General features: G+C 41.4%; 1 protein-coding gene across 1 annotated transcript in view; it reads right to left on the minus strand.

Annotated features, from left to right (window-relative positions):
* Positions 1-26,187, minus strand: part of LOC306846361 (alpha-1,6-mannosylglycoprotein 6-beta-N-acetylglucosaminyltransferase B-like) — a gene marked incomplete at both ends in the record, with an annotated part of 128,308 nt that overhangs the window by 62,920 nt on the left and 39,201 nt on the right. The window contains 4 exons of the mRNA XM_079379684.1: positions 3,278-3,442; positions 6,255-6,422; positions 9,632-9,705; positions 16,441-16,550. Coding sequence (XP_079235810.1) covers positions 3,278-3,442; positions 6,255-6,422; positions 9,632-9,705; positions 16,441-16,550 — 517 coding nt within the window. The remainder of the gene's footprint in view (positions 1-3,277; positions 3,443-6,254; positions 6,423-9,631; positions 9,706-16,440; positions 16,551-26,187) is intronic.

The raw sequence follows: 26,187 nt of genomic DNA on the forward strand, positions 1-26,187 counted from the left end.
ATGGAAAGTCTTAGATTGCCCAAGTCAATCTCCAGATTTAAATCCGATTGAACATGAATTTCACCAGCTGAAGAGAAGAGTAAAGGCAGAAACTCCCCAAAACAAGCAACAATTGGAATTGGCTGCATTAAAGGCTGGGAAAAGTATTTCAAAGGATGAGACCAAGAGTCTGGTGATGTCTATGGGTCACAGACTCACTGCTGTGATTGTGCACAAGGGATCTGCAACTAAATAATAGCTTTTAATCTTTTATATCTGCCTTACGTTCAGCTGTCCCAATTCTTATGCTCACATCAATGAGTGGGATGAACTCTAAAAGTGCTGTTCTTTTTATTTGGTAAAACATGTATGTGTTGAAATGGCTAATAATAAAATGGGACATTCTGTAGTTTTGTCTCATATTCATCTTTGTCTCATAATCATATTTGCAAATGTCTTGACTCCACAGCCAACAGAACTATTTTGTCATTACTGTTCCAATACTTATGGAGGGGACTGTATATGGTGTCTTTTTATTTTATGTAGAGTGCTTTGTAGTGCTTTGTTTCTCTGAAACCTTCCACCTCCTTCAGCTCCACCTGTCTAGATCTGTTACAAGATTTATGTATGCCTATTCAAGTCATTCAGCAACAGTATACTTTGTATGTTTATCTATTGGCAGCAGGAGGCTTCTGTCATTGATGAGTCTAACTGAATGGTGGTGAATTGCAAAGTTGGCTGTGAAGACGAGGGCTAGACTGAGTTCTGACTGAAGGGCTCCTCATGATTGATGTCTACTGAATGATCAAGTGCACTTCCAATCCAAACATTTATTCATTTAGCAAACACTTCAAGTTAAAATGGCTAAATGAGGACTGCTACAAACTAAAGTGATTTTTAGAAGGTAGAGACACACGAAAAGTGCAGGATATTCTCAGTAGAAGCCACATTATTGTTGACTTGTCATTTTTGTTTGGCCACATAAGACATGTCACTGAATGTGAAGAAATGAATATTATACAGTCGCCCGCCTTAATGTTTAATTGAGTGCAAGTCAATGACAGGTTTAATGGATCAGCACTAATCGGCAGCAGTCTGTGGCTACATTTTGCTGTTTGTTTTCTTTCTCTTCATTTATTCTTATTTCTACCGAGTCATCCCTCAATATACTGTCTTAGCACATGTAAACCAACCATATGTGATTGAATTGTATAATTCTGTAATATCAGAGGCTGTGGTAAAAGATTAAGAGGCCTGAAACAAATAGGGCATGGTTTTCTTGTGAATAATTAGCATTTAGTCACATAGTCTTTTCTGTTTAAATGTTTGATTGAAAAAGCTGTTCTGTTTTGTATATATAAAGACAATGATAGTGTATTTTTTAGTTTTAAGGGGAAAGCAGTTTATTTACTGAACTTACAGATGGGCTACTATTTTCATCTAGAGGATTTATTGAGTGAATGTCACTGAATCTACCGTAAATGAGTAATGCAGCTCTCAAATATTTCAAGGTATTTCAGAATGATTCATGAAGCTCATCGTCTTATTCATCTTATGCTAGGTGTTTTTTTTCCCCTTTTCTTTTTTTTTCTTTTTTCCCTAGCCATTCACAAGCATTGTTTGCATGGTGCAAAAGTGTGAAAGAGTTGTATGGCCTCCCCTGAGATGAAGACAGACTGACACCTCTGAAATATTTGTGTGTAACATGCATTTATTAATATGTTGATATACTAAAAATGTCACTTTCTCTGAAACAAGACACGGACTGAAACTCTCAGCATCACAAACTACCATTACAGCCAAATGTCTATTGTTTCTAATATATCATTGCTTTAGGATATGTATTTAAAGCAATATTTATCACAGAATTATTAAATAAATTACAGACACATGAGGAGTATATTTGGAGATAGTGAGCTAACAGAAAGTGGATTTTTTTCTACTGAAACTGAATGATGGAATATTATAGAATATTGGAGTCCAGACATGGACTCAATTTCTCTATCTGCGGTTTTCCAGTGAAATCACTCTCAAGGAAAATTAATTGCTGATAAAATGATAGATGGGAATAGAGGCCAAGTGCATGATCAATACCATTTTTAATGTTCTGCACAGCAACTTCAGCCCCTTTATTTTCCCTCTCTGTCTAAAATATAATGTTTTCATTAATAAATCACATATATCAAATTTTACCATTAATTAATTGTATTCGTTGTATAATTTTATTTTGATTGCATGGGACATTGCTAGTCTGTGCTTTAAAGAAGTACACTTATTATAACTATATTATTGATATATGATTATTAACTATTAAGTATTAATATATCATTAAATTAACTTGGAGTTGATTCTAAGCCAAAATAATTAGATTCCTTAAGATTATCATCCTAAAACACAGTCTGGTAATCCATATCCATTAATAGCTGTAGACAGATTCCACCAACACTGGCTTTTACAGAATGTTAAATGACTCAATAGGGACATCAAAAGTGCACCAACCAAAATGACTGTTGAGAAAGCATGAACAAAGACAAATCGACAGAGAAACAGCCCATAATTAAAACTACCACATGGGAAATTTTTGCAACCAGCCACCACAAACATATTCACAAGTACCTACAATTACCCTACACTTACCAGTCAAACTCATAAGCAGCAGACTTCATCTACAGTAAACAGCTTTTTCATGGTCACAGTCAACCTCTTCACAGAAAACCACTTCTCTGTGTGACAGAACCGAGACTGTGTATCTGGTCTGTATCTCGCAGTGAGACTGATTTAATTTAATCCACAATTTTTCATTCAGGCTTGGCTCTAGGACAGGAAATGAAAATAATCAGTCTGTTAAGGCTTATTTGTAACTGATTTCTGAAAAAGCGAACGGTACAAACTACTAATAATTTTTTTCTATAATAAATGTTCCTATTCAAACTATTTTTTTTCCCAGAGAAGGTTAGGTAAATGTGTGTTTTGCAGACATATTTTTCATTTTAATATAATCCAAATCAAATACGGCTGTTTTTATTATAGAACCTCTATAAAAACTGTGGAGTAAATTCCATACTCCTCTGAGAAATCTAATCCCATTCGTATGCCAACATCTGTGATTGCGCTATATAATTGTGGTTCTCATTTATTTTGGCCTTCATCAAATACAATTTCTACAGCTAAACTTCTGGTTTGAAGTCCCAGTCGCATCCAAATCAATACATGACAGACTTCCTCTGTTAATAACGAACTCAAATGTCACTAGTGCGAAGGAAGTAAGAACTTCTTTAGACAGAGTGTGACAGCTCACCCTCTTCTGCTCTCTGTACTGACCGCGCAGTCGCTCGTCAAGTCTGCGTGTAGCTGCAGCCCACTGCGCAGCCAATCTGCGCATACGCCTCCTCATGAAGCTTAGAGATTCTTTTCCCGAGCCAACCCGCTCCAACAGTAGAGACAGATCTGAGCGGAAATATGCCTATAGAAAGAGATACATTTAGAGAAAACAGGCAAAGAAGTGTACAGATCAAATTTGTGTCCATAACTGTGGATTATTTCACTGACCAAACAAATATATATATTCTTAAGTACCGTTATACATTAGAAGTACACTTTAGTATACTGTACTTTTAAAAAGATTACTTATTATGGAAATAATGTATACAAGACGTGTGAACTGAACATAATATTTTCAGACTCAACTGCATTCTTATTGCAATTAAATGAAAATGTATTATAATTTCAATTTATATTAAATGCAGTTATCTGAACTTTAAAGTGTTTTTGACCTACTTAACTACATCTTGCGTATGTAATTTTTATAACTGACTTTGTTGTCTTTGCAATATGGTTAAAGTGTACTACTGAATGTTTTGACAATCATTTATAGTACACTAAATAATACTTGAATGCCATTTCTATTACAACCTGTATTTAAATATATTTGTAATTATACATTTGTAATAATAAACTTGCAATTTAGTGCATTTAAAATACATAAATATATTTATAAATATACATAAAACTGCAATATTGAATAACACACTACAATTAAAATTATAATTATACTTTAAGTGCCTTTTTATTTCATTAATATTATGTTACAGTATGCTAGTTTTTTAAATATACATTTAGGATTTGAAGTACATAACAAGTGGACATTCAATACAAATATGTGCACTTCTTTTCACAAGGGTATGCTGTTCTTCCAATCTAGAATATTGCTATTAAATGACTTGCAACTAAACTCTGAATATCTTTTTGAATATAAAACCTGTAAAATCCAGTGATTACTTCTCAAAAGCTCAAAAGCAGTACTTAAACACAATGTAAATGAATGGACTGCAACTGGTCTGTGGACATGAGGTTGAGGTTAATCAGGTTTTTGCAAATGAAAGAACTGTCATTTTAAAATGTGGCATATTTCTAAAAGAATTCAGACGCATACTGGTAATAGCTGTGTGGAATTTACAGAGGTAATTTTGCTAGGTAGGAAAATGCTACAGTATTTTATGCCTTAGGGGAAAAAAATGAATAAAATGATATCTCATTTCAGTCTTAGCAGGGCTTAGAGGTATTGTGAATAACAGTTAAACAGCTGGAACTCTCTCACTTGAAATAACACACTGTGAGAGTAACTAACCAGGTGAGAACACACATACTGCTCACACAGTCTCTGTTCTAAAAACCCACTGAGCTGCCTTGCTTTTCTATACAGTCTACTAAGTCAGAATTCCAACTAAAATTAAACCTGTTTTGGAATGTTGTATAGGTAACAACTTGTGCATTCTAGGATTGCCTTCTTGGTAAAAGATACCTGCAAAACTGCCTATGTAGGCAACTCAATGGGTTTTGGAAAAGAGCCATGTGATCTTAGCCATAATTACACTTCACTAACTCCTACACTGTCCTACAAAGGCAAAAGACCTTAACTCGCTAGAGTGTGTAACTGAGAAAAATGACTTGTTTTTTACTTGTCCAGCCAAATTAATTATAGGTAGGACAGTGGAAAATTGGCAATTAGATGTTTTAGTAATGAAAATTATCTACATTAAAAAATTGTGAGCTCAAACTTGATTTTTACCGCTATTTTGAAGTTAATGTATTCTGCCTTTGCATTATCTGCAAAAAGTGAGATGTCACACCAAGGCAAAAGACAGTAACATCCACATTATCACTATTTTGTTGCTGATCACCATTTACAAAATCGTTATAGTAACACCTGTATAAAGTCTACTTATCATGGGCTATATCATATAGTAATGTGACTGTATTAATTTTAGAATTACAGACACACTGCCCCCTTGTGGCACCAGCAGTGTGGTAATAAGCAGACTAAATGTTAAACATGTGAGTGGATACCGTTTTGCAAGTTTTGCAACCAATTTATTTGCTATGCTCAGTAACGTAAAAGAATGCCAGACATAGCATAATTGCTTATATTGATGTGAATTAAATAGCCTAACCTAAAAGAACGACTTGTGAATTTATGTGAATGCCAGCAAGCAGGCATGCTCAGAAATGTGTGTGGATTAAACATCTCTGACGACATTCAGCACCATGGATTGATTTTATCGGGTTACAAGAATAGGTAGGATGTAGATTTAATTGCGAACTGTTAGGCCAGCCAACCCGATCTCACGGCAATTCATACATATTTTACGCGGTGGCTAATTCTGATTTTATGATTGATCATGCTACATGCCACGGCATTTGAGTCAACACGCATCCAACTAGAAGTGACAGCCTGGTGAATAATTACAAACAGGAAAAAAAAAAAACTTTTAAAGGTTATTTACGATTATGTATTGCTGCCAAGGTGTATAGTCTTTACAGTGCTTTGTTATATGGAGCTATTTGGCAGATTGCGATCTAATTCGTTTGTCTGCACCGTAATAAAAATGCGGCAGACTTTAGTGGACAGTAAAAAAAGGCAGAACACAAATAACTCCAAGCTGTATTTTGACACGCGGGTAAACACAGACAGAATGCCGTAACTCAGTTTGAGCGTTCCAAACAAAGCAAAAGAATGGTAACTGGTGTTATACGGTGTCCTGCCTTGGTTTCTCTAGGGCTTTTTGAAGTTACGGTTGAGACAACCCATTATTTTCTCAGAAAAACAACAAAAATGACTCAAGATAATTATGTACATGATAAAGGATGTCTTGAATGTCCCAAAAATATCAGTATCTAATTTTCGACAAAAATCTAATCTTTTGCCTTGTACGGCGGTACACTTCTCAGTTGCAATGAATTCAGTGTAGTGATTATTGACTCTTTCAGTAACTCACCTGTCTTTTTGGCAGGCTGCTGGATGTTGGGTGGCTGCTTTGATTCCTCCAGGCCAGCGGAGGGCAGAACCACTCAACTTCACTAAGGTAGATGAGGAAAGAGCAGTCGGACCCATCTACTCCATAAAAGGAGTAGCAAGGGTCCGATGTCCACCTGCCTCTCATCCACTAGAAAATAGAGAGATGAGTAACAGTTAAAGTTATATACTATACACTATTTTGACATGTCACTGAGAGAACCGAGGTGTGATACCTGAACCAAGTGCAACAAGAACCATCAAATTAACAGTTTTCATAAATAAATTGGGGTTTTCTTTTGCATTTGGGTTTGTAATCATGCAAGACTAACATCACCAAGTACAATGCCAAGCATTGGATGGCCTTGTGTAAAGCAGTGGTGTCCACTCCTGCTCCTGGAAGGCAAAAGTCCTGCAGATTTTAGCTCCAAACTGCACCAACACACTTGCCTAGTTTCTAGTTGCCAGTGAGTCAGAAGACCTTTATTAAGTGATTTAGTGTATTTTAAGTTAGGGCTGAAGCTAAACTCTCTCCAAGAACAGGACTGGACACCCCTGGTGTAGAGCATGCCACCACTGGATTCTGGAGCAGTGGAAACTTATTCTTTGGCATGATGAATCAAGCTTAACTGTTTGGCAGTCTGATGGGTGAGTCTGGGTTTTTGACGTATGCCTGGAGAATGTTACCTGCCAAATGTACCAAATGTAAAGTTTGGAGGACGAGGGATAATGTTATGGGACTGTTTTTCAGAGGTTAGGCCCCTTACTTCCAGTGAAGGGAAATCTTGATGCTTCAATATAGAAAAACCTGAAACACACTGCACAAATTTTGGCTGTCCCAGAAGAAAGACTGGCATTGTGAAACGATCGTGGCGATTTCTGAGAGAGGTTAAAAGACAGCCATTGTCACGGTCTTGCAACCAAAGACAGCCTACGATCATTTTCTGACAGTGCCAGAAATTCAACATGATCATCGCACAGTGTGTTTGCTGCTATGACCCACGTTTACTGACCAGCCAATAAAAATGTGACATGAAATCAACGCGACATGGCGCTAAAACAGAAAACTGCTTACCTCAAGCTCTTATCCCCTCCTCTTTCGCCGCTTACTCTTTTTTTTCAGCACACATAAAAAGTACATCTGGCAAACATGATTTGTCATTGCCATTTTGTTACCATAAGCATATGCTGATGACATTTTATTCTCCTATAGTAAGGTGTGTCGCAGCAAATGTCAACAGGTGTCATCATCGTACAGTCTGCATGCATGTCGAACACAAGTTTATTAGATTTACAATGATTTCTAAAATTGTGCAGTCTGTAGAAGGCTTACGACACAGCATACGAACTCCATATTAATATCTATATATTTAGAATGTGCAACAATCCCTCATAGTGTAATGGTCAGGTGTCCAATACTTTTGTGGATAGTGGATTTCCCTGCATGGGAACCGTATGACATTGTTCTAGCAGTTGAGCATCAGGGCCTGATAGAGAGCATGACGATCTTTAATGAAAAAGGTCGAGTCAGTTCAGGTCAAAGGGTCTTATTTATGTGCTGTGTTCAGTCTTCACCTTTATGCCTCAGCAAACCTTTACAAGAGCATAGCAAACTAAAGTGCTTTCACACCCAGCTGATTTATTTAAACCCAAATGTATATGGTTTGCAAGCAAAGATTGGTTTGATTTATCTACTTTCAGGATTTGTTTGGAATGGGACTTCTGAACAAACATTTGACCTAACAGAATCTCTCATCCATACAACAGCCGGAATTTAATTAGTGAAGGTCAGCAGCAAAATCATCAACAAATAAAGTGAGATAAAGTCCATAAACTCTGTTTGGTGTATTATTTAATTATTGTTTCATAAAGTTCAGTGTTGACATTAATTTTTAGAAATATTGAAACTGTTATTGCTGGACACTGCTGCTGAAATATACTCCTTTGTGGTTTCCTATCTGTATCTGCACAGATGTTATGTGCTCATGCAGTTTAGTAATAGTAGTATAAGAGTAATGAATGTAGGAACTTTGTAAGGTAAGGTGAATGCAGCAAACAATTGCACTTCTGTGCATTGTATTTCAGCCCTAGAACCTGTTTCTTATTCACTAATATAAGTTTTAATGCAAAGTGAATAATAGGTGAAGGTAAAAACATTTATAATGTTTCCACAAAAATATGCCAGGTTTTGGTAGTCTGCCTCCATAATAAAACAATTCAACACTCCGACGCAGTTGTGAGATCTGCACTGCACTGCACAGATTGTCAGGGTGTTTTTGAGCTGTTGCCTGATCTGCATAATTAATTTAGTGAAACAGGGGCTAAAGCAGCGCTGACAGCACATGCAAATAAACAGCTTTCAGTGGGAGCAATTCATTCTTAATAAATTCCCGCCTGTATGCATTAACTACAATACAAATCATTAAATGCATCATAATTAATTTAAACTTTTGACAGCCCAAGATTTTGTTTCATAAAAACTCATTTAATGCAATGGGGAATATATGCAAATGTAAAATGTGTGGTAGAAGAATGTCCATGTAGGTAAGTGTAAATATGTGCAAAATAGAGACAGAAAAAGATTAATGAGGATCAACTGTGTGTCTCACACAGGGCAAAAGTGTGAATGATTGCTGAGTAGGTATGTAAACAACTTGTTTAGCATAGGTTACGCATGCAGTTCATGAAGACTAAAGAGCTCATGAACTGCAATCATTTTATTTAATAAGTAGCCTAATTTTCAGGTTTGCGCTTAAAAGCGGGAAGTACAAAGACAACAGTAGTTTTATGTTGCCACCAAAAGCTCTGGTATGGGATGTTCACCATAAAAAAAACTAAAAAAAAAAAAAAAAAAAATCTGCATTATTTATTTTACGTTTTTGCATCTTTTTTGTACTGAATATTCACATTGGAGGGAAAGGACCATAAGACTCCATCCAAAATCACCTCAGTTAACCCGAATGCAACCTAGATTGCAGTTGATGTATACAGTATTCACAATTTGTTAACCATTTATTTTACTTTTATTTTTTAAAGCCTATTAGACCATTCTGTGAATGCACTCTGAGTTTGTTGTGGTAACTGATAGTGACACTTGTTATACTTGGCTTAAAGGCTAAGCACGTCTTGGTAAAGTGTCTGGTCTGATTTTAGAAAAAAAATAGAGAAAGAGACATCATCTAAAAAACAACAACATCATCAATCAATGAAACAGGTGTGAAAACACTCTGCAAGAAATCCATTTGTTGGGCGCCAGTGTTTGCCTCCACCAATCTGTTTTTCTCTAGGGCAACCAAGAAATAAAAAGACCAGACAAAGGAGTCTGAGAGTTTTTTTTTTTTTAAATCTCTGTCAACTCACATCCACTTTACTAGCGCAATCCGGGTACCTGGGATCCTTCGGGACTTCACACTGGCCTGTAACTCCATCTCGGCCTGTAGATGAAAAGGACAGGCAGTCACAGTCTGACAGCACTCTTCCACAGTACAGTAGCTTCAGTGTGGATTAAAAAGCTCTCGGTTTTAATGAGGCTTTGGGAGAGTCCTCCTTATCTTCTTCCATCTCCTCAACTTTCTTTATTAAGCATTATGAAAGCGGCCTCTTGCCCTCGTACCTCTTAGTTGTCTGAGTAATGCTTGCTCTGGGCTTTGTTAAGAGCACTGTACTGCTTTGTGTTCAGTTGGGTAGAAAAAAGGAACAGAAAATTGCAAACATCCCCTCGCATTGATTAATAAACTCCCATGTCTCACTGGAAGCCGGTCCCAGTCAGCCTAATTAGTGAAGAAAGAGGTTGTTCGTTGTACAACAGGCTACTTCAGATCCATCAAGCATGCTCACAGAGAAAGGAATTATGGGCTATTCTGCTTGATTATGAAAAGATATTAAGCAGCCAAAAAGCAGCCTTGAACTTTTCAATCAGAAGACATCCAGTGAACATTGATTTAAGAGATTCACTCCCACATCTTGCACTTGTCACTCATTAAACTTTGTAAATGCTCATTGAAATCCCTTTGAGTGCAGTTTCTGATATCTATATATAGAAAAGAAAAGAAAGAAAAAAACAATCTGAAACCCTGTTGAAGAGACACTTTGATATTATTGTTTTTTCTCAGGAGAAAAAGTTTAAGAAGCAATGTACTTTTTCAGTATTAACTGTCACGTGATCCGTCACAAATCATTTAAATATGCTGATGTGGTGTTCAGTTATTATCAGTTATTAATGGTGCTTAATCATTAATAATCTCAGTTAAATATCAGTGTTGAAAACTGTTTTTTTTCCCGCTGCATAATTAGTGCAAAATTAATATAAACCTTGTTTTTAAATAAAATAGAATAGAACTGTTTTCAATATTGATAATAATAGAACAGTTTATTGAGCAGTAAATCAGTATATTAGAATGATTTCTGAAGGATCATGTGACACTGAAGACTGGAGTAATGATGCTGAAAATTCAGCTTTACATCACAGGAATAAATTACATTTTAAAATACATTTGGTCACACTTTATTTTAAAGGGGTCCTATTATGCAAAAATCCCTTTTATAAGGTGTTTGAACACAGTTGTGTAGCCGCAGTGTGTCCCTGAATGTTTAGGAATCAATACCATCAATAACGTCAGCTCCAGACAAAGTAAGTATCATGTGTTTGCTTTCCAAATTGCCTTTCTGAAAGAGCTTCTTGGCACTCTGTAAGGCTCATTGCTAAAGGTATCATTGTCTCTGTGTGTTTGCACTGATGCTGCCTTCAAGTGCTATCAGAATGATCGTGAATAGGAATGTGGTAGTTAAAAGTTGCATATGAAAGCAATGTCGATCGCTTGAAGTTGTCGAGCTCATAATCAGAAGTTGGACTTATAAAGTTTGTGATAGCATGAGACCAGCTATGTTGTTATTTTTATCCCGCCGTGCTCCCCGTCTTTGTAATTCATAAACGCAAATTTATTATGCACAGTATAATCAGATGACTTTGAAACCGAGTAGTTTTCTGTAAAGATAACAGGATTGTATTAATAGTGGAATGTTGATTTGCAAAGGCTAGCACTGCTAATGCGGAGCTCAAGCTCTTGAAGCTCCGCCCTCTTCTCTGGGAGCAAGAGCTCACTTGCATTAAAGCAACATGCTCAAAACAGCGCGTTTTAGCTCATACCTTAAACGTGGCAATTTTAACAAGCTATAAAAATGTATCTGTGGGGTATATTGAGCTAAAACTTCACATATACGCTCTGGAGACATCAGAGACTTATTTTACATCTTGTAAAAAGGGGCATAATAGGTCCCCTTTAAGGTTGTTGTTATTAACAGTCCATTAACTATTACTTTTGCTTCAATAAACTTGCTGCTTATTAATAGTTAGTAAGGTAGTTGTTAAATTTAGGTATTGGGTAGGATACCTAAAGGTATTAGGGATGTAGAATATGGTCATGCAGAATATGTGCTTTATAAGTACTAACAGACAATATATTAATAATATGCATGCACATAAGCAACTAGTTAATCGTGAGAATCGGTCCCCATACTAAAGCATTACCATATGTGAACCTGGACCACAAGACCAGTCATAAGTGTCAATTTTTTGAAATTGAGATTTATACATCATCTGAAAGCTGAATAAATAAGCTTTCCATCAATGTGTGGTTTCTTAGGATAGGACAATTTGGCCGAGCTGAAGCTATTTGAAAATTAAAAATCAAAATACAGAGAAAATCGCCTTTAAAATTGTCCAAATGAAGTTCTTAGCGATGCATATTACTAATCAAAAATTACATTTTGATATATTTACGGTAGGAAAATTACAAAATATCTTCATGGAACATGATTTTCACTTAATATCCTAATGATTTTTGGCATAAAAAGAAAAATCGCTAATTTTGACCCCTACAATGTATTTTTGGCTTTTGCTACAAATGTACCCTAGCGACTTAAGACTGGTTTTGTGATACAGGGTCGCATATAGACCATTTCAACGGATATTCGGCGGTATAAGGAAGTGACGTATTTGTTCCTCGGACGTTTCCGGTTAGCGTTTGAGCGCATTCAAAACAATAGCGGCAGGCGCTTGATGCACAGTGGGATTGCGATTAATTTATTTAATCCTGCTGTTTAAAATGTAGAAATTAAAACTAGATCCTTGTTGCTCGGTGGTTGGGTGATCCCTCTGGGCTGGAACTAACATTAATTTATAAATAATCGGAAATTAAAGGGTTTAACTTAGATTTTCGAGAAACGCGCCTGGATTGCAGCAGTGAAGCAGAATAGCCAACTAGCAACTCTAGGATATAATGTACAGCACATTTCGATTCAGGTAAGGACAAGTTCTTGTTTTTTTTCTCCATTTGATTAGTTGTATTTATTTACGTTAACTCTTCAAGTATGATGCAGCATTGTGTTTTCGTCATTGTTTACATATGCGCATAGCGTTTTGATTCTTTTTAGTGAAAAGGGTCAAGCTTTTATTTCCGTTTTGTTGCAAGCGTTATGTGGGCTATAATTAAAAATGAGTTCTCATTAGTTGTCTAGCTATCTTGGCAGCAGATAAATGCAGTGAGTAACGTTAACTGCAAATGTATTCTCTAAACTTGAATGTTGAATAGTGAAACGGTTAACTGCAGTAGTTTACAAAAGCTAACGGTAAACATTTTTAATCACTTATGCTTGTCTAATGTTAATTCCAACATGTACTGATGTATTAAACAATAATAGTATTATTTGTAAATACTGTGTATTAAATAAAATAATTGTTTTTCTACATTTTGTCTTTAGGAAAGCCATCATCTGTAATGTAAGACACATAAGACAGTGAGTGCTACAGGGAGACGGGACAGTGCAAAACCACATGTGACCATATGAACACCCAGATGTGTTTGAGAGCTTGAGGATGAAATGCAATGTAGTACTCAAAGCTGCTCATAGCCAGCCTGCTGCTTTTGGTATTGATCACATGTTAATAAATTTGCTGGAAACAGTCTCTGTCTTTTGTTTATATGCAGTACTGGTCAGATGTCTGGACACATTACTATTTTTTTAAATGTTTTTGAAAGAAGTCTCTTATGCTCATCAAGCCTCCATTTATTTGATCAAAAATACAGACAAAATCAGTAATATTGTGAAATATTACCATTTAAAATAATGGTTTTCTGTTTTAATATTCTTTATATTTATTTCTGTGATGCAAAGCTGAATTTTCATCAGCCTTTACTCCAGTCTTAAGTGTCACATGATCCTTCAGAGATCATTCTAATGTGCTGATTTGATATTTGGTTATTGTCAGTGTTGGAAACAATTGTGCTGCTTAATATTTTTTTCTGGAATCTGATACTTTATACAGGACTGATTGATTGAATCCTGACAGGAATTTTCAAAATAGAAATCTTTCCTAACAGTATGTCTTTACCTATCACTTAAAAATAATAATAATAATAATAATTTAATATCCTTGCTGAATAAATGTATTCATATTCTTTAAAAAAAATAAAAATAGTGACCCCAAACTTTTGAACAGTAGTGCATGTTTTTACAAAACATTTCTATTATATGTAAATGCTGTTCTTTTATTCAAAGAATACTAAAATTATCTCTATTTATAAAGAAATATTAAGCAGCACAACTTTTTCCAACACTGATAATAAATCAACATATTAGAATGACTTCTGAAGGATCATGTGACACTGATAACTGGAGTAATGATGCTGAAAATTCAGCTTTGCATCACAGAAATAAATTATATTTTAAAGCATATTAAAATAGAAAACCATTATTTTAAATTGTAATATTTCAAAATATTACTCTTTTTGTCTGTATTTTTGATCAATTAATTGCAGGCTTAATGAGCATAGGAGACTTATTTCAAAAACAGTTAAAAAAAATAGTAATAGTGGCCACACTTTTTACCTGTATGTGTGTTTAAATGTGCATAAAAACATACATACCCACATATATACTGTATGTAGTGTGTGTGCATTTATTAATATGCATGTAGGTTATACTTTTATCTAAAAAACAAAACAACAACAAAAACAGGTTTATGTAAAACACGGTAGCCAGCATTGAATTGCATTCATCTTGTTTATTTGTGACCACATGATGGCTCAGATTGAGCATTCAAATGCTTTCTAGCACTGTTCCACAGCAACAAACTTGACCAAACTAAGCACACATTTTAAAACGAATGAAATCAGTAATAATAACATGAAGTGATTAGCTTACTAGCATTCATTTAGTGCTGTAATAAACACGCATGTTCTGTAAAGCTGCAGTGAAACGCTATGTATTGTGAAAAGCGCTGTGCAAATAAATATGAATATTTGCGTAGACATACAGACTGACCCAGCAATGCAAGTGAAATGTCCACTAAAACCTCCCCGGACATCTTAGCACAAACCATGATAAGTTCGTAAGTAACACTGTTTGTCTTGCTTTGGTTTAACCGAACATAAGGCTGATGTCATCCATTATACAAACAAATGATCCCAACTTTTCCGCTGAGGAGTTAATTGTAAGCATCTAGTATGCGATACATTTACCGCCATCTCGTGTACACGGACACAGCATCAATCAGAGCCGCTTTGAGCCGTCCGGAAGACTTTTAATGTTCTTTGTTAGTTATGCACCTCAGTCATATTTAAAGGGTAATTCTATTTTTTTTTTCAAATACCTAACTTGCGTTTTCGCTAGATTTAAAAAGTACGCGCTGTAGGTTTTTATAGATCTGAGATTTAAAAATGGCGCTACCGGAAATGCTTCAGGACCAGACATGCGCAGAAGCGTTCCAACGCCTTTGTTATTGTTTACATCCTTGAAATGGTCTATATTCAAACTGAAAACATTTCTAATAACATTTCATAATTATAGTACAGTATTTTTGATTAAAAAAAAAATGCATACTAACACGTTAAGAGACCAATTCTCACTAACTGGTTTCTTATAAGCATGCTTATTACTAGCATATTGGCTGTTTATTAGTACTGATAACGCACATATTAATGCCTTATTCTTTATGACCATATCTTAGATCCCTTAACCCTACCCCATAACTAAACTTATCAACTACCAAATTAACTGTTCATAAGCAGAAAAATATAGGTTTATTGAAGCAAAAGTTGTAGTTATAGTTAGTTAATAGTGAGAACTTGTCCCCAAACTAAAGTGTGATCAAATGCATTCTTATTGTCTGGGATTGTGTCACATTGTCATATTTTCACATTCATTGTGAACAGGCACAGTCACTGGAAACTGAGAACATGATGTATGACTTTAGATCAAAAGATACTATAATTGGAAATGTCCAAAAAGTCATTAAAACACAATTTCAGTAGCACACGATGTACTCATATTCACCATAAAAGTTCTCATAAAGTAAGCTGAGAATGAGTAGAATCCTTGAGCATTCTGCTCAAATGGCAGAGAAGAAGTAAGAATTCCGTTTGTCTTACATTAATAGTTTAAATAAACCTCCCACACAGCTTGCACATATGCTCGCTAAAAACCTGCTGGAATTCTACCAAACTCTGTTGGCAAACTTTAGAGATATCAAAGCCTACAGAGGCGCTCGCTGTACAAATAGCAGCAAAAAATTATTGGCATTATAGCGATCGAGTCCAATCAAGTTGCATTAAATAATAAAGAGCAAATGTGCTGTCCTGAAAAAAAAATGGAACCGAGCCAGACCTCTTCATGTTTAATTTTAAACAGCGCATTTTAATGATTTTGGCTCACTAAGAGACTAAAATTTGAGTTTTTGGTGAGTTATTCAATCTGGTGTGTCATGTGTAGCTCTTCAAAAACCTAACAGACTTAATTGTACTTAATTTAAAGTTAGACAAAATCAATTGTTAGTAAATTATAAAGTATGGAAGAATTGAGACATGTAAAATACACGTGGCAATCATTACTCAGATCATTTAAGCTTTTTGATTGGCTATTTAGGTATTGTGACAAATAGTTTGAAATACTGTTTGAAAAATCATTGATCAATCTCTTCTGAAACTTAAGAGGAGAGTAATATGAGACCTTTATTTGCTCTGTAAAAAAGCAGGATGCTTAAGTATTAGTCTCTAATTGTCTCCACTTAATGTGATTGCTAATTCCTATCTGATTATATCTAAATCCTACAATATCATTTGCAACAAGGAAATGTTCAGTCCTTGCCACCCAAACATAAATGAGAGATTCACCTCTGACAGGGATGTTAGTCTTCTTCAGAATCTGCTCCATTCGTATAGCCATGTCAGACACATTCTGGGCGATGGCCTGGATTCGCTCCACCAGACCCACCGGCTGGAATCTGGAAAAGTGAACAGACATAAGAGAGAGAAATGATGTGCGGCAACAGGGTTATTAAATAAATAGTTTTCCCCAAATGAGGCTGGGCTACTTCGATGATACTCTTCTGTTTTTAGGAAAGAATCAGCTCAGACATTTCACCTAACATCTCATTGTGTCTTCCACAGAAGAAAATAATAGTTTAGAACAACATTAGGGTGAGAAAAAGATGGCTTTAAATATGCAATTATGGAAATGGAGCAAACCTTACAGTACCTGTGTCTAATGAATATGAGAAATGATTAATGGATGATTGTGTGTGTCTAATTTAAATTAAAATGCACCTACGCATAATACAACCTTGAGAAGAAACAAGAGTCTGAAGCACCTCTGCTGAAGCAAGTCTTTCTATTTATTGTTGAACTGAATTGCAACATCCTTGAATGGTACGATTACCCATCGGACATGCTAATTGTTTGGAATTTGCTTGGAGCATGAAATAACGATGCTTCTGCACTGACACCATTCACATAGATAGATAATGAAAATGACATGCGGCATGTTTAGGCTTGGCCCTGAGAGAAAAACATGTTACAGCAATTAAGTCGGTAGCAACTTAATTCCCTTGATGTTGACAGCATAAAAAATGATCTAAAAGATTAAAAAGCTGGGTTAAAATGAAATCAAACATTGCATCATTTAATTGTCCCAGGGGTTGATTTTTATTAAAACGAACAGATTGCAGTGTTTTGTTATTTAAAGGTAGCATATTGAAAGAGTTTGGAAAGCTTTAACCATGTGTTCAGTATTTTCAAATGTGTTTTATGTGTCATTATGTATAGATTATAAGAATAATATTAGATTGTTAAAGTAAAAATAATCTACTTTTCATTATTTAAAGGTAGGATTTGAAATCATAAGATTCCACCCTCCCTGCAAATCACTCTCCAAAGCCACGCCTCCTCCAAAACATGAACATGAACACGCTCCGGCAGAGCAGAGGCTAACAGAGACACAAGAGAGATGACGTTGGAGGAGGGTTAAATGCAACGCTGTCAGATTACCTCATGTCTCATTCACCGGTGAGAAAACATTACAGTACAAAGCGCTTAATATTACCATAAGAACACTTCCATTCTCGCTCAGTCTGCAATAGTGCAATGAATACGCTGATTTCTGCACGAGATATGCAGATATATGCAATGACAGGCAGGTAGGACAGCCTATCGTAGCCCTCGGCCCGACAGATATGATTGGATGAACATTTTATGCTTTCCACAGATTATATAAATACAAATATAAATATATTCAGACCACTTAACCTATTGATTGCTATCGGGGTGTGAACATTTTTTTTTTTTTAAACCAAATCACCTACCCTGACTTTAAGTATAAAATATTTATGCACATTTTTATACAAAGTTATGAATGTCCCACATTTAGTGACGGGATACACAGTAATGCTACAGAAGGATCACCTATCCCTGAGTTTGAACACTTGAGTCTCTAGCTCAGATTTTTAACCATTACGCTTCACTGCCCCATAATGCTGAAAGACAAGGCTGAAATGAGCCTTAACAGAATTGCAGGTACTGGTTGAGAACTCCAGTACTCAAGTATTTAGAAGTGATAGCAATTGTACAGCAATAATCACACAATTATGTGCTATACAGCATGCTGAAATTATTTTCAGTATTTTAGCATAATTTCCCAATAGTCAATTTGCTAATATCTGAAAGTCAGAAAGAATAGAAAGAATATAAACAATAGAATTATCTGCATTTACAACCAAATGAATGATTCAAATATGTGCCCATATGTTAGCCCTAAAAATATAAAAAGACAGAATGATCAAATAATCAAAAATGTTCAAGTTCAGATGTTCAGTACTCAAGTAAAGATAGATAGATAGATAGATAGATAGATAGATAGATAGATAGATAGATAGATAGATAGATAGATAGATAGATAGATAGATAGTTTTACATCTCACTAAAACTTTTATTTTAAATGTGCAAAATCCTAAAACTTTGTTTATTTGGAAGTAAAAAAAGAAAGACTATCACTGTTGTCTCTGTACCCACTATACTATTCAAGCTTTCTACAATTCTAGTTATTTTTGACTATATTTTTCTCTTGCATCTGAAACTATTTCAATAAAACCTCAATAGGTTTTATTTCAGGTATCTCAAGAGACTTGAAAAACTCTCTTTCAGAGAGACAGGAAAATGTCTTTCAGCAAGCTTAAGGAAAGCATTGTCATCTTTGTTTCACACCAAGGGCTTGATTTCTTTATAATACAGCTCACATGAACCGCCTGCAACTTCGTGCCCTGCAGCTACATCAGCAACACGCTGAAGCAAACAGTCCCCCTCTGTGAGCAACTCTGTCACTCCCAATAAATGTCACCTGCACACGGCACAAAGCTGAACGCTCAGAAAAACACGCCATCTGAACCCTGACCTTTCTGACTTCACACCCAAAGACAATAAAGTGTTCAGGCGGAGCTGTCACATGCATGTTTGACTTCCACAATCTCTGCACTTCTGAGATTTCTTTTTTTAGATACTGTCAAAGCTTTTTACCTCCTGTGGTCTTTCATCCACACCAATCAAATCAGCTTTAGAAAGAACGTCAGTGGTGATTTTTCAGTCCAACAGACACATTTCAGAAACAAAAGTTCTAAGGCTTTGCTGATACTAAACCCAATTCAATCTGTACTGTATTTCAAACCCGATCATTACGACTGACTTTCACATTTCGTGAGTGATGACATTGGAGCTGTTTGTTCAGACGGTGTAATCAATATCTGCTAAATCTACATCGGTTGCTGTTATAATTACTTCGGCAACAATACAATGCTCAGAAACTTTCTTCTGCAACAACACAGAGTACAGTGCTCTGAGGCATTACTGTATTTTACACCTTCATGAAAATGTCCACTCATTCACTATATAGCAAATGGCACATAGTTCACTATATGGTAAGATATATGATAAAAATGAACAAAAATAAGATCGTCTCGGTTACGTACGTAACCCTCGTTCCCTGATGGAGGGAACGGAGACGTTATGTCGTGACGACATTAGGGGATTTACTTGGAAGCCCCGACTGCCTCTGATAAGAGAAAACGCCAATGAAATTTGGCTAGTAGATTTTGCATACCTGAGCCACTCCCCGTGCATACGGGTATAAAAGGGCGACAGGTGCATCCACTCATCAGGTTTTCCGCTGAGGAGCCGAGAACGTGTCCCTGGCAACCAGCGATGGTTCGAGATTGTGGCATGGGGACATAACGTCTCCGTTCCCTCCATCAGGGAACGAGGGTTACGTACGTAACCGAGACGTTCCCTATCTGTCGGTCACTACGAGTTATGTCGTGACGACATTAGGGGTCTATGGAAAGCGCCACAACCTGAACCCCGTCACGACCTTGTGGCATGCAGATGTTGACAAGCTAGCGCGTGACAGACAAATGCGATGCGAAGGTCGCAACCTTCCCGTCGCCCCAGCGCAAATTCGCTAACCTTGGTGCCCGCAGGGACCACTGAGTACATTGCTGCTGGAGATAGCCAAGTCGCTGTTCCTTTCCCCAGAAATCGGAAGGAATTTCGACCTTCTATGAAAGACTGCTTCAAGTCTTTCCTGTTTGTTGTTACAGCCCGGCAGTAACGACGGGGAAGCGAGCCTTCCGGAGAAGGGCGCTACGGAGGCCACACCCTGCCCGAAGGGAGGTAACGTGTGGAGACACTGGTATGGACTGGCCCAAGCCTGGGGCAGTGCTACATACGCCTGGACCCTGGGGCAGATCCTACCTAGGAGAAGGGAGGAAGGCTGCCAGCAGGGCCTGACAGAGCTCTGTCAAAGGGAAGACACGGGTTTACCATGAGGGAAACCGTACCGTGGATGAATACACGTGTGGGATCACCCGAAGGGAATCAGGCCGCACGGGCACCTAGCCGAGTACAGGGGCTGACCGGAGACCCGGGCAAGCTAACACCGGTACTGGGCCTGGCGTCAGACTGCTCCGCCCAGCCTGACTGCCGGGGGTGCTGGAGGAACTCCGCCAGGGTTCGCCGTTCGGGGAACTAACTGGAGGAGAGAATAGGCGCTCGTATCCCCGGGTAAGGGGGAATGGCGCAGCAAGCGTGACACCGGCCAACTCTTCCCGCCACTTACCTGTTACCCAACACACGGGAAGAGACTGGCTCAACGCGGAGACTGTAAAATCTCGCGAAGGTGTTCGGTGTCGCCCAGCCCGCAGCTCTACAGATGTCTGCCAAAGAGGCGCCGTGCGCCAGCGCATAGGAGGAGGCAACACTCCGTGTGGAGTGAGCCCTCACCCCGAGGGGGCACGGCTCGCCTTGGGATTGGTACGTCAAGGCGATGGCATCCACTATCCAGTGGGCCAACCTCTGCTTGGAGACAGCCTTCCCTTTCTGCTGACCTCCGTGGCAGACAAAGAGCTGCTCAGAGCTTCTGAAGCTCTGGGTGCGGTCCACGTATATGCGCAGCGCTCTTACGGGACACAGCAACGCCAAGGCTGGGTCTGCCTCCTCCGAGGGCAGTGCTTGCAGGTTCACCACCTGATCGCGGAAGGGCGTGGTGGGAACCTTAGGCACGTATCCAGGCCGGGGTCTCAGGACAACGTGAGAGTAGGCCGGCCCAAACACAAGGCACTCTTCGCTTACCGAAAATGCTTGGAGGTCCCCGACCCTCTTGATGGAAGTGAGCGCGGTCAGGAGCGCTGTCTTGGCCGACAGGAATTTCAGCTCGACTGAGTCCAGCGGCTCAAAGGGACCCCTCTGAAGTCCAGCCAGGACAATAGAGAGATCCCAGGAGGGCATCAGGGGTGGCCTAGGAGGATTTAACCTTCTGGCACCCCTCAGGAACCTCACGATGAGATCGTGCTTCCCAGGGACCGGCCGTCCACTGCATCGTGATGGGCCGCAATAGCAGCCACGTACACTTTCAAGGTGGAGGGCGACAGCCTGCGCTCCAACCTCTCTTGCAGGAAAGAAAGCACCACTCCAATCGTGCATCTTCGGGGGTCCTCTCGACGAGAAGAACACCAGTCCGCGAACAGACTCCACTTCAGTGCATAGGCTTGCCTAGTTGAAGGGGCCCTAGCCTGAGTGATGGTGTCCACCACAGCCTGTGGCAGGCCACTCAAGTCTGCCGCGTCCCATCCAGGAGCCACACATGGAGGTTCCACAGATCTGGACGCGGGTGCCATATGGTGCCGAGCCCCTGAGAAAGAAGGTCCTTCCTCAGAGGGATGCGCCAGGGAGGGGCTGTCGCGAGGAGGGTGAGTTCCGGAAACCAGGTCCGGGTGGGCCAATATGGCGCAACCAACAAGACCTGCTCCTCGTCCTCCCTGACCTTGCACAGCGTCTGTGCGATCAGGCTCACTGGGGGAAACGCATACTTGCGCAGAGCCCGAGGCCAGCTGTGTGCCAGTGCGTCCGTGCCGAGGGGGGCCTCGGTCAGGGAGAAATACAGCTGGCAGTGGGAGGACTCGCGGGAAGCAAACAGGTCTACCTGAGCTTCCCCGAATCGACTCCAAATCAGCCGGATCGTCTCGGGATGGAGTCGCCATTCTCCGGGGAACGTGAGCTGTCGTGAGAGCGCGTCGGCTGCACGATTGAGCTCCCCCGGAATGTGGACGGCGCGCAGCGATTTGAGCTGTGACTGACTCCAGAGGAGGAGATGGCGGGCGAGCTGCGACATGCAGCGTGATCGTAGACCCCCCTGCCGGTTGATGTACGAAACAGCCGCAGTGTTGTCCGTGCGGACCAACACGTGCTGGCCTAGAAGCAGTGGCCGGAACTGCTTTAAGGCCAGATGCACTGCCAACAGCTCTAGGCAGTTGATGTGCCAAAGCAGTCGAGGCCCCGTCCAGAGCCCCGAGGCTGCCTGCCCGTTGCATGTAGCGCCCCAGCCCATGCTGGAGGCATCTGTTGTGACAACAACATGCTGGGACACTTGTCCTAAGGGCACCCCGGCCCGTAGGAAAGCAAGGTCTGACCAGGGGCTGAAAGAGCGGCGACACGACTGTGTGATGGTCACACGACGTGTCCCGCGGCGCCATGCCCATCTCGGGACCCGTGAGTGTAACCAGTGCTGAAGTGGTCTCATATGAAGCAACCCGAGCGGCGTGACTGCGGCTACGGATGCCATATGCCCCAGGAGCTGCTGAAACTGTTTCAGCGGAACCACTGTCCTGCCTCTGAAGGAACTCAGGCAGTTCAGCACTGATTGGGCACGCTCGTCCGTGAGACGTGCCGTCATACTCACGGAGTCTAACTCCACACCGAGAAAAGAGATTCTCTGCACAGGGGAGAGCTTGCTCTTTTCCCAGTTGACCCGAAGCCCCAACTGGCTGAGGTGCCGGAGCACCAGGTCCCTGTGACCACACAACTGTTCTCGCGACCGGGCCAGAATGAGCCAATCGTCGAGATAGTTGAGGATCCTGACGCCCACTTCCCGTAACGGGGCAAGGGCGCCCTCCGCCACCTTCGTGAAGGCACGGGGAGACAGGGAGAGCCCGAAGGGGAGGACCCTGTACTGCCATGCCCGCCCCTCGAACGCAAACCGTAGGAACGGCCTGTGTCGAGGGAGAATCGAGACATGAAAGTAAGCGTCCTTCAGGTCGATCGCTGCAAACCAATCCGCGGACTGCACGCATTTGACGATGCGCTTCTGTGTCAACATCTTGAACGGGAGCTTGTGTAGGGCCCGATTCAAGACTCGCAGGTCCAGGATTGGCCGGAGGCCACCGCCTTTCTTGGGCACGATGAAGTAGAGGCTGTAAAACCCCTGCCTCATCTCGGCTGGAGGGACCGGCTCGATTGCACCCTTTGCCAGAAGGACAGCAATCTCCTCGCGCAGGACAGGTGCATCTCGGACTGCCACCGAAGTCTCGAGGATGCCACTGAACCTGGGAGGCCGCCTGGCGAACTGAATCGCATAGCCGAGTCGAACTGTGCGAATGAGCCAGCGAGACGGGCTGGGTAGCGCAAGCCACGCCCCCAGATACCGTGCAAGTGGCACCAAAGGCATAATCGACGTGCCCGCAGTGGTGCAGCGAGGGGGAGTAAGGTTGGATGGAACAGAAGGCGGTGCGTTCTGACTCATCCCCACAAAACTCCCTGAGTCCCCGGGGGGACTGGCTAGAGGTGCGCGGGGAGGCATCGCGTCCCCAGACCGCACTCTCTTGGCAACTGGCAATATGGGTCTCGGGTGAGAGTGAGGAGGCAGTGCGTCGCACACTGTCAGCCCGCAGACCTGGGAACCCGGAGGAAAGGGAAATTGCTCTTTCTTTGACAATGTGGGTACCACTGGCCCTTGAGCCAGTGGCGGAACAGAAAGAAAAGAAAACACAGGATTCTCCACCCGGCCCTCCTCCGGGGGAAGGAGCGACGCTAGCCTCGTCGTCTCCTGGAAAAGAGCAAATTCCTCCATCTCCGGGTTGTGCGCGTCAGGGCCGCTTTGTCGTCTTCCTGGAGGACTTGGCGGCCGGCTGAGGCACAGGGGGCGCCGCACTCCTGCGAGAGGCTCGACGCACCGGCCTAGGTGACGACTCAGCACGGGGCGGAGCAGCTCTGGAGGACGCAGGAGGGCGCCCACGGCGACCAGCAGACTGGGGCCTGGCCCTTGGGCCAGCGGTGGCAGCTGGAGCATCCCGCCGTTTAGGGAGGATGTGCTGAATTGCCTCCGTCTGCTTCTGTACTGCCGAGAATTGCTGGGCAAAACCCTCGACAGTGTCGCCAAATAGCCCCCTCTGGGAGATGGAGACGTCGAGAAAGCGTACTTTGTCGACGTCCTTCATCTCGGCCAGATTGAGCCAGAGATGGCGCTCTTGGACCACTAACGTGGACATCGCCTTCCCGAGGGACTGCGCCGTGACTTTCGTCGCCCGGAGAGCGAAGTCAGTCGCCGTGCGCAGCTCCTGCATCAACCCCGGGTCGGGACTACCCTCGTGCATTTGTTTTAGTGCCTTGGCCTGGTGAACTTGCAGGATGGCCATGGCATGCAGGGCAGAGGCAGCCTGGCCCGCAGCGCTGTAGGCCTTGGCGGCGAGTGCGGCCGTCAGCTTACAGGCTTTGGACGGGAGACGCGGACGATTCCTCCAGGTGGCGGCGTTTTGCGGGCACAGGTGCACCGCAACCGCTCTCTCCACCTGGGGAATATCCACGTACCCCCTGGCCGCCCCGCCATCGAGGGTAGTGAGGACGGAGGAGGGAGACGAGCGGCTTCTGGCCGTGAAAGGGGCCGTCCACGACTTCGTCAGCTCCTCATGCACCTCCGGGAAGAAAGGCACCGGGGCAAAGTGCGGCCACTGGTCGCGTTTTGCGCCGATGAACCAATCATCCAGCCGCGAGGGCTCGGGACTGGGCGGTCTGTTGACCTCCAGCCCGATACTCACGGCTGCCCGGGCAAGCATGGCCGTCAGCTCTGGGTCCGGATCGGCAGTGGCGACAACACCCGAGGGGGGCAGCCCCGCCGATCGTTCATCCTCAGAGGACGAAAGCCCATCCCCCGATGCCGCGATCGACATCTGATCCTCGGGCGGCGCACCGAATGAAATGCTGGCGGCCCCGTGAGGCGAACCAGCGAAATCACTCGGGAACCGGACGGAACAAGCGCTGCGGGAGGAGTAAGAGGTCCGCGGGGACGTGCCCGGCGGAGAAGCTCTTACCGTCACCCTCAGATCTCCCAGAGCGCCAGCCGGCGGTCCTCTGCTCGAGCCAGAGAGACCGGGACGGGTGGCGGCAGAGGGTGCCAATCCTTTCAGAAAGGAAAGGCGAGATCGCAGCGTTGCCATGTTCATACGCCCACAACAGGCGCATGACTCATCCACAAACGCATCTTCAGCGTGCTGGATGCCCAGACACTGAAGACAACGCTCGTGACCGTCATCCGAGGACAGGAAGCGACCGCAACCAAGAGAACACGGACGGAACGGCATCTTTAAAAAGACGCGAACCGCCCAGTGTTTTAGAAATTTGCTCTTTCAGGTGAAGTGCCCAGGGGAATCGCTGCTGCAGGGACACCGCTGTCTGCACCGTGACGCCACCCAGGAACAAACTCTTTTTTGAGGCAGAAGGCTTTGTGGAGATCGCAAGACTTCTCATCCACTCGGCTCCGAAGCAAAAATCTGATGAGTGGATGCACCTGTCGCCCTTTTATACCCGTATGCACGGGGAGTGGCTCAGGTATGCAAAATCCACTAGCCAAATTTCATTGGCGTTTTCTCTTATCAGAGGCAGTCGGGGCTTCCAAGTAAATCCCCTAATGTCGTCACGACATAACTCGTAGTGACCGACAGATAGGGAACTAATATGACTGTAGACTGAGCATTATACAAGACAGTATAGTACATACACACTATATCCACAAATAAATAAAATAAATAATAATAGCAACTACTCAAAATCTGATTTTATATCATTCAGATTGAAACAGATGTCCAAAAACCTGTTTTTAATTTGATTTTAACCATATTGTAATAATAACTAATTTCTTCTGGTTTTATGCTGTTCAGTCTACAAACATTTAATGTGAGTCAGATATGGCTACAGATTAAACAGTCAAGACAGTCAAAAATTGTAAAAGAAGCCTCTTTACATCATCACATAACTAAAAAGCATTGTGTA

The sequence above is a fragment of the Barbus barbus genome (genome assembly GCF_936440315.1).
Source record: "Barbus barbus genome assembly, chromosome: 3".
Lineage (NCBI taxonomy): Eukaryota > Metazoa > Chordata > Actinopteri > Cypriniformes > Cyprinidae > Barbus > Barbus barbus.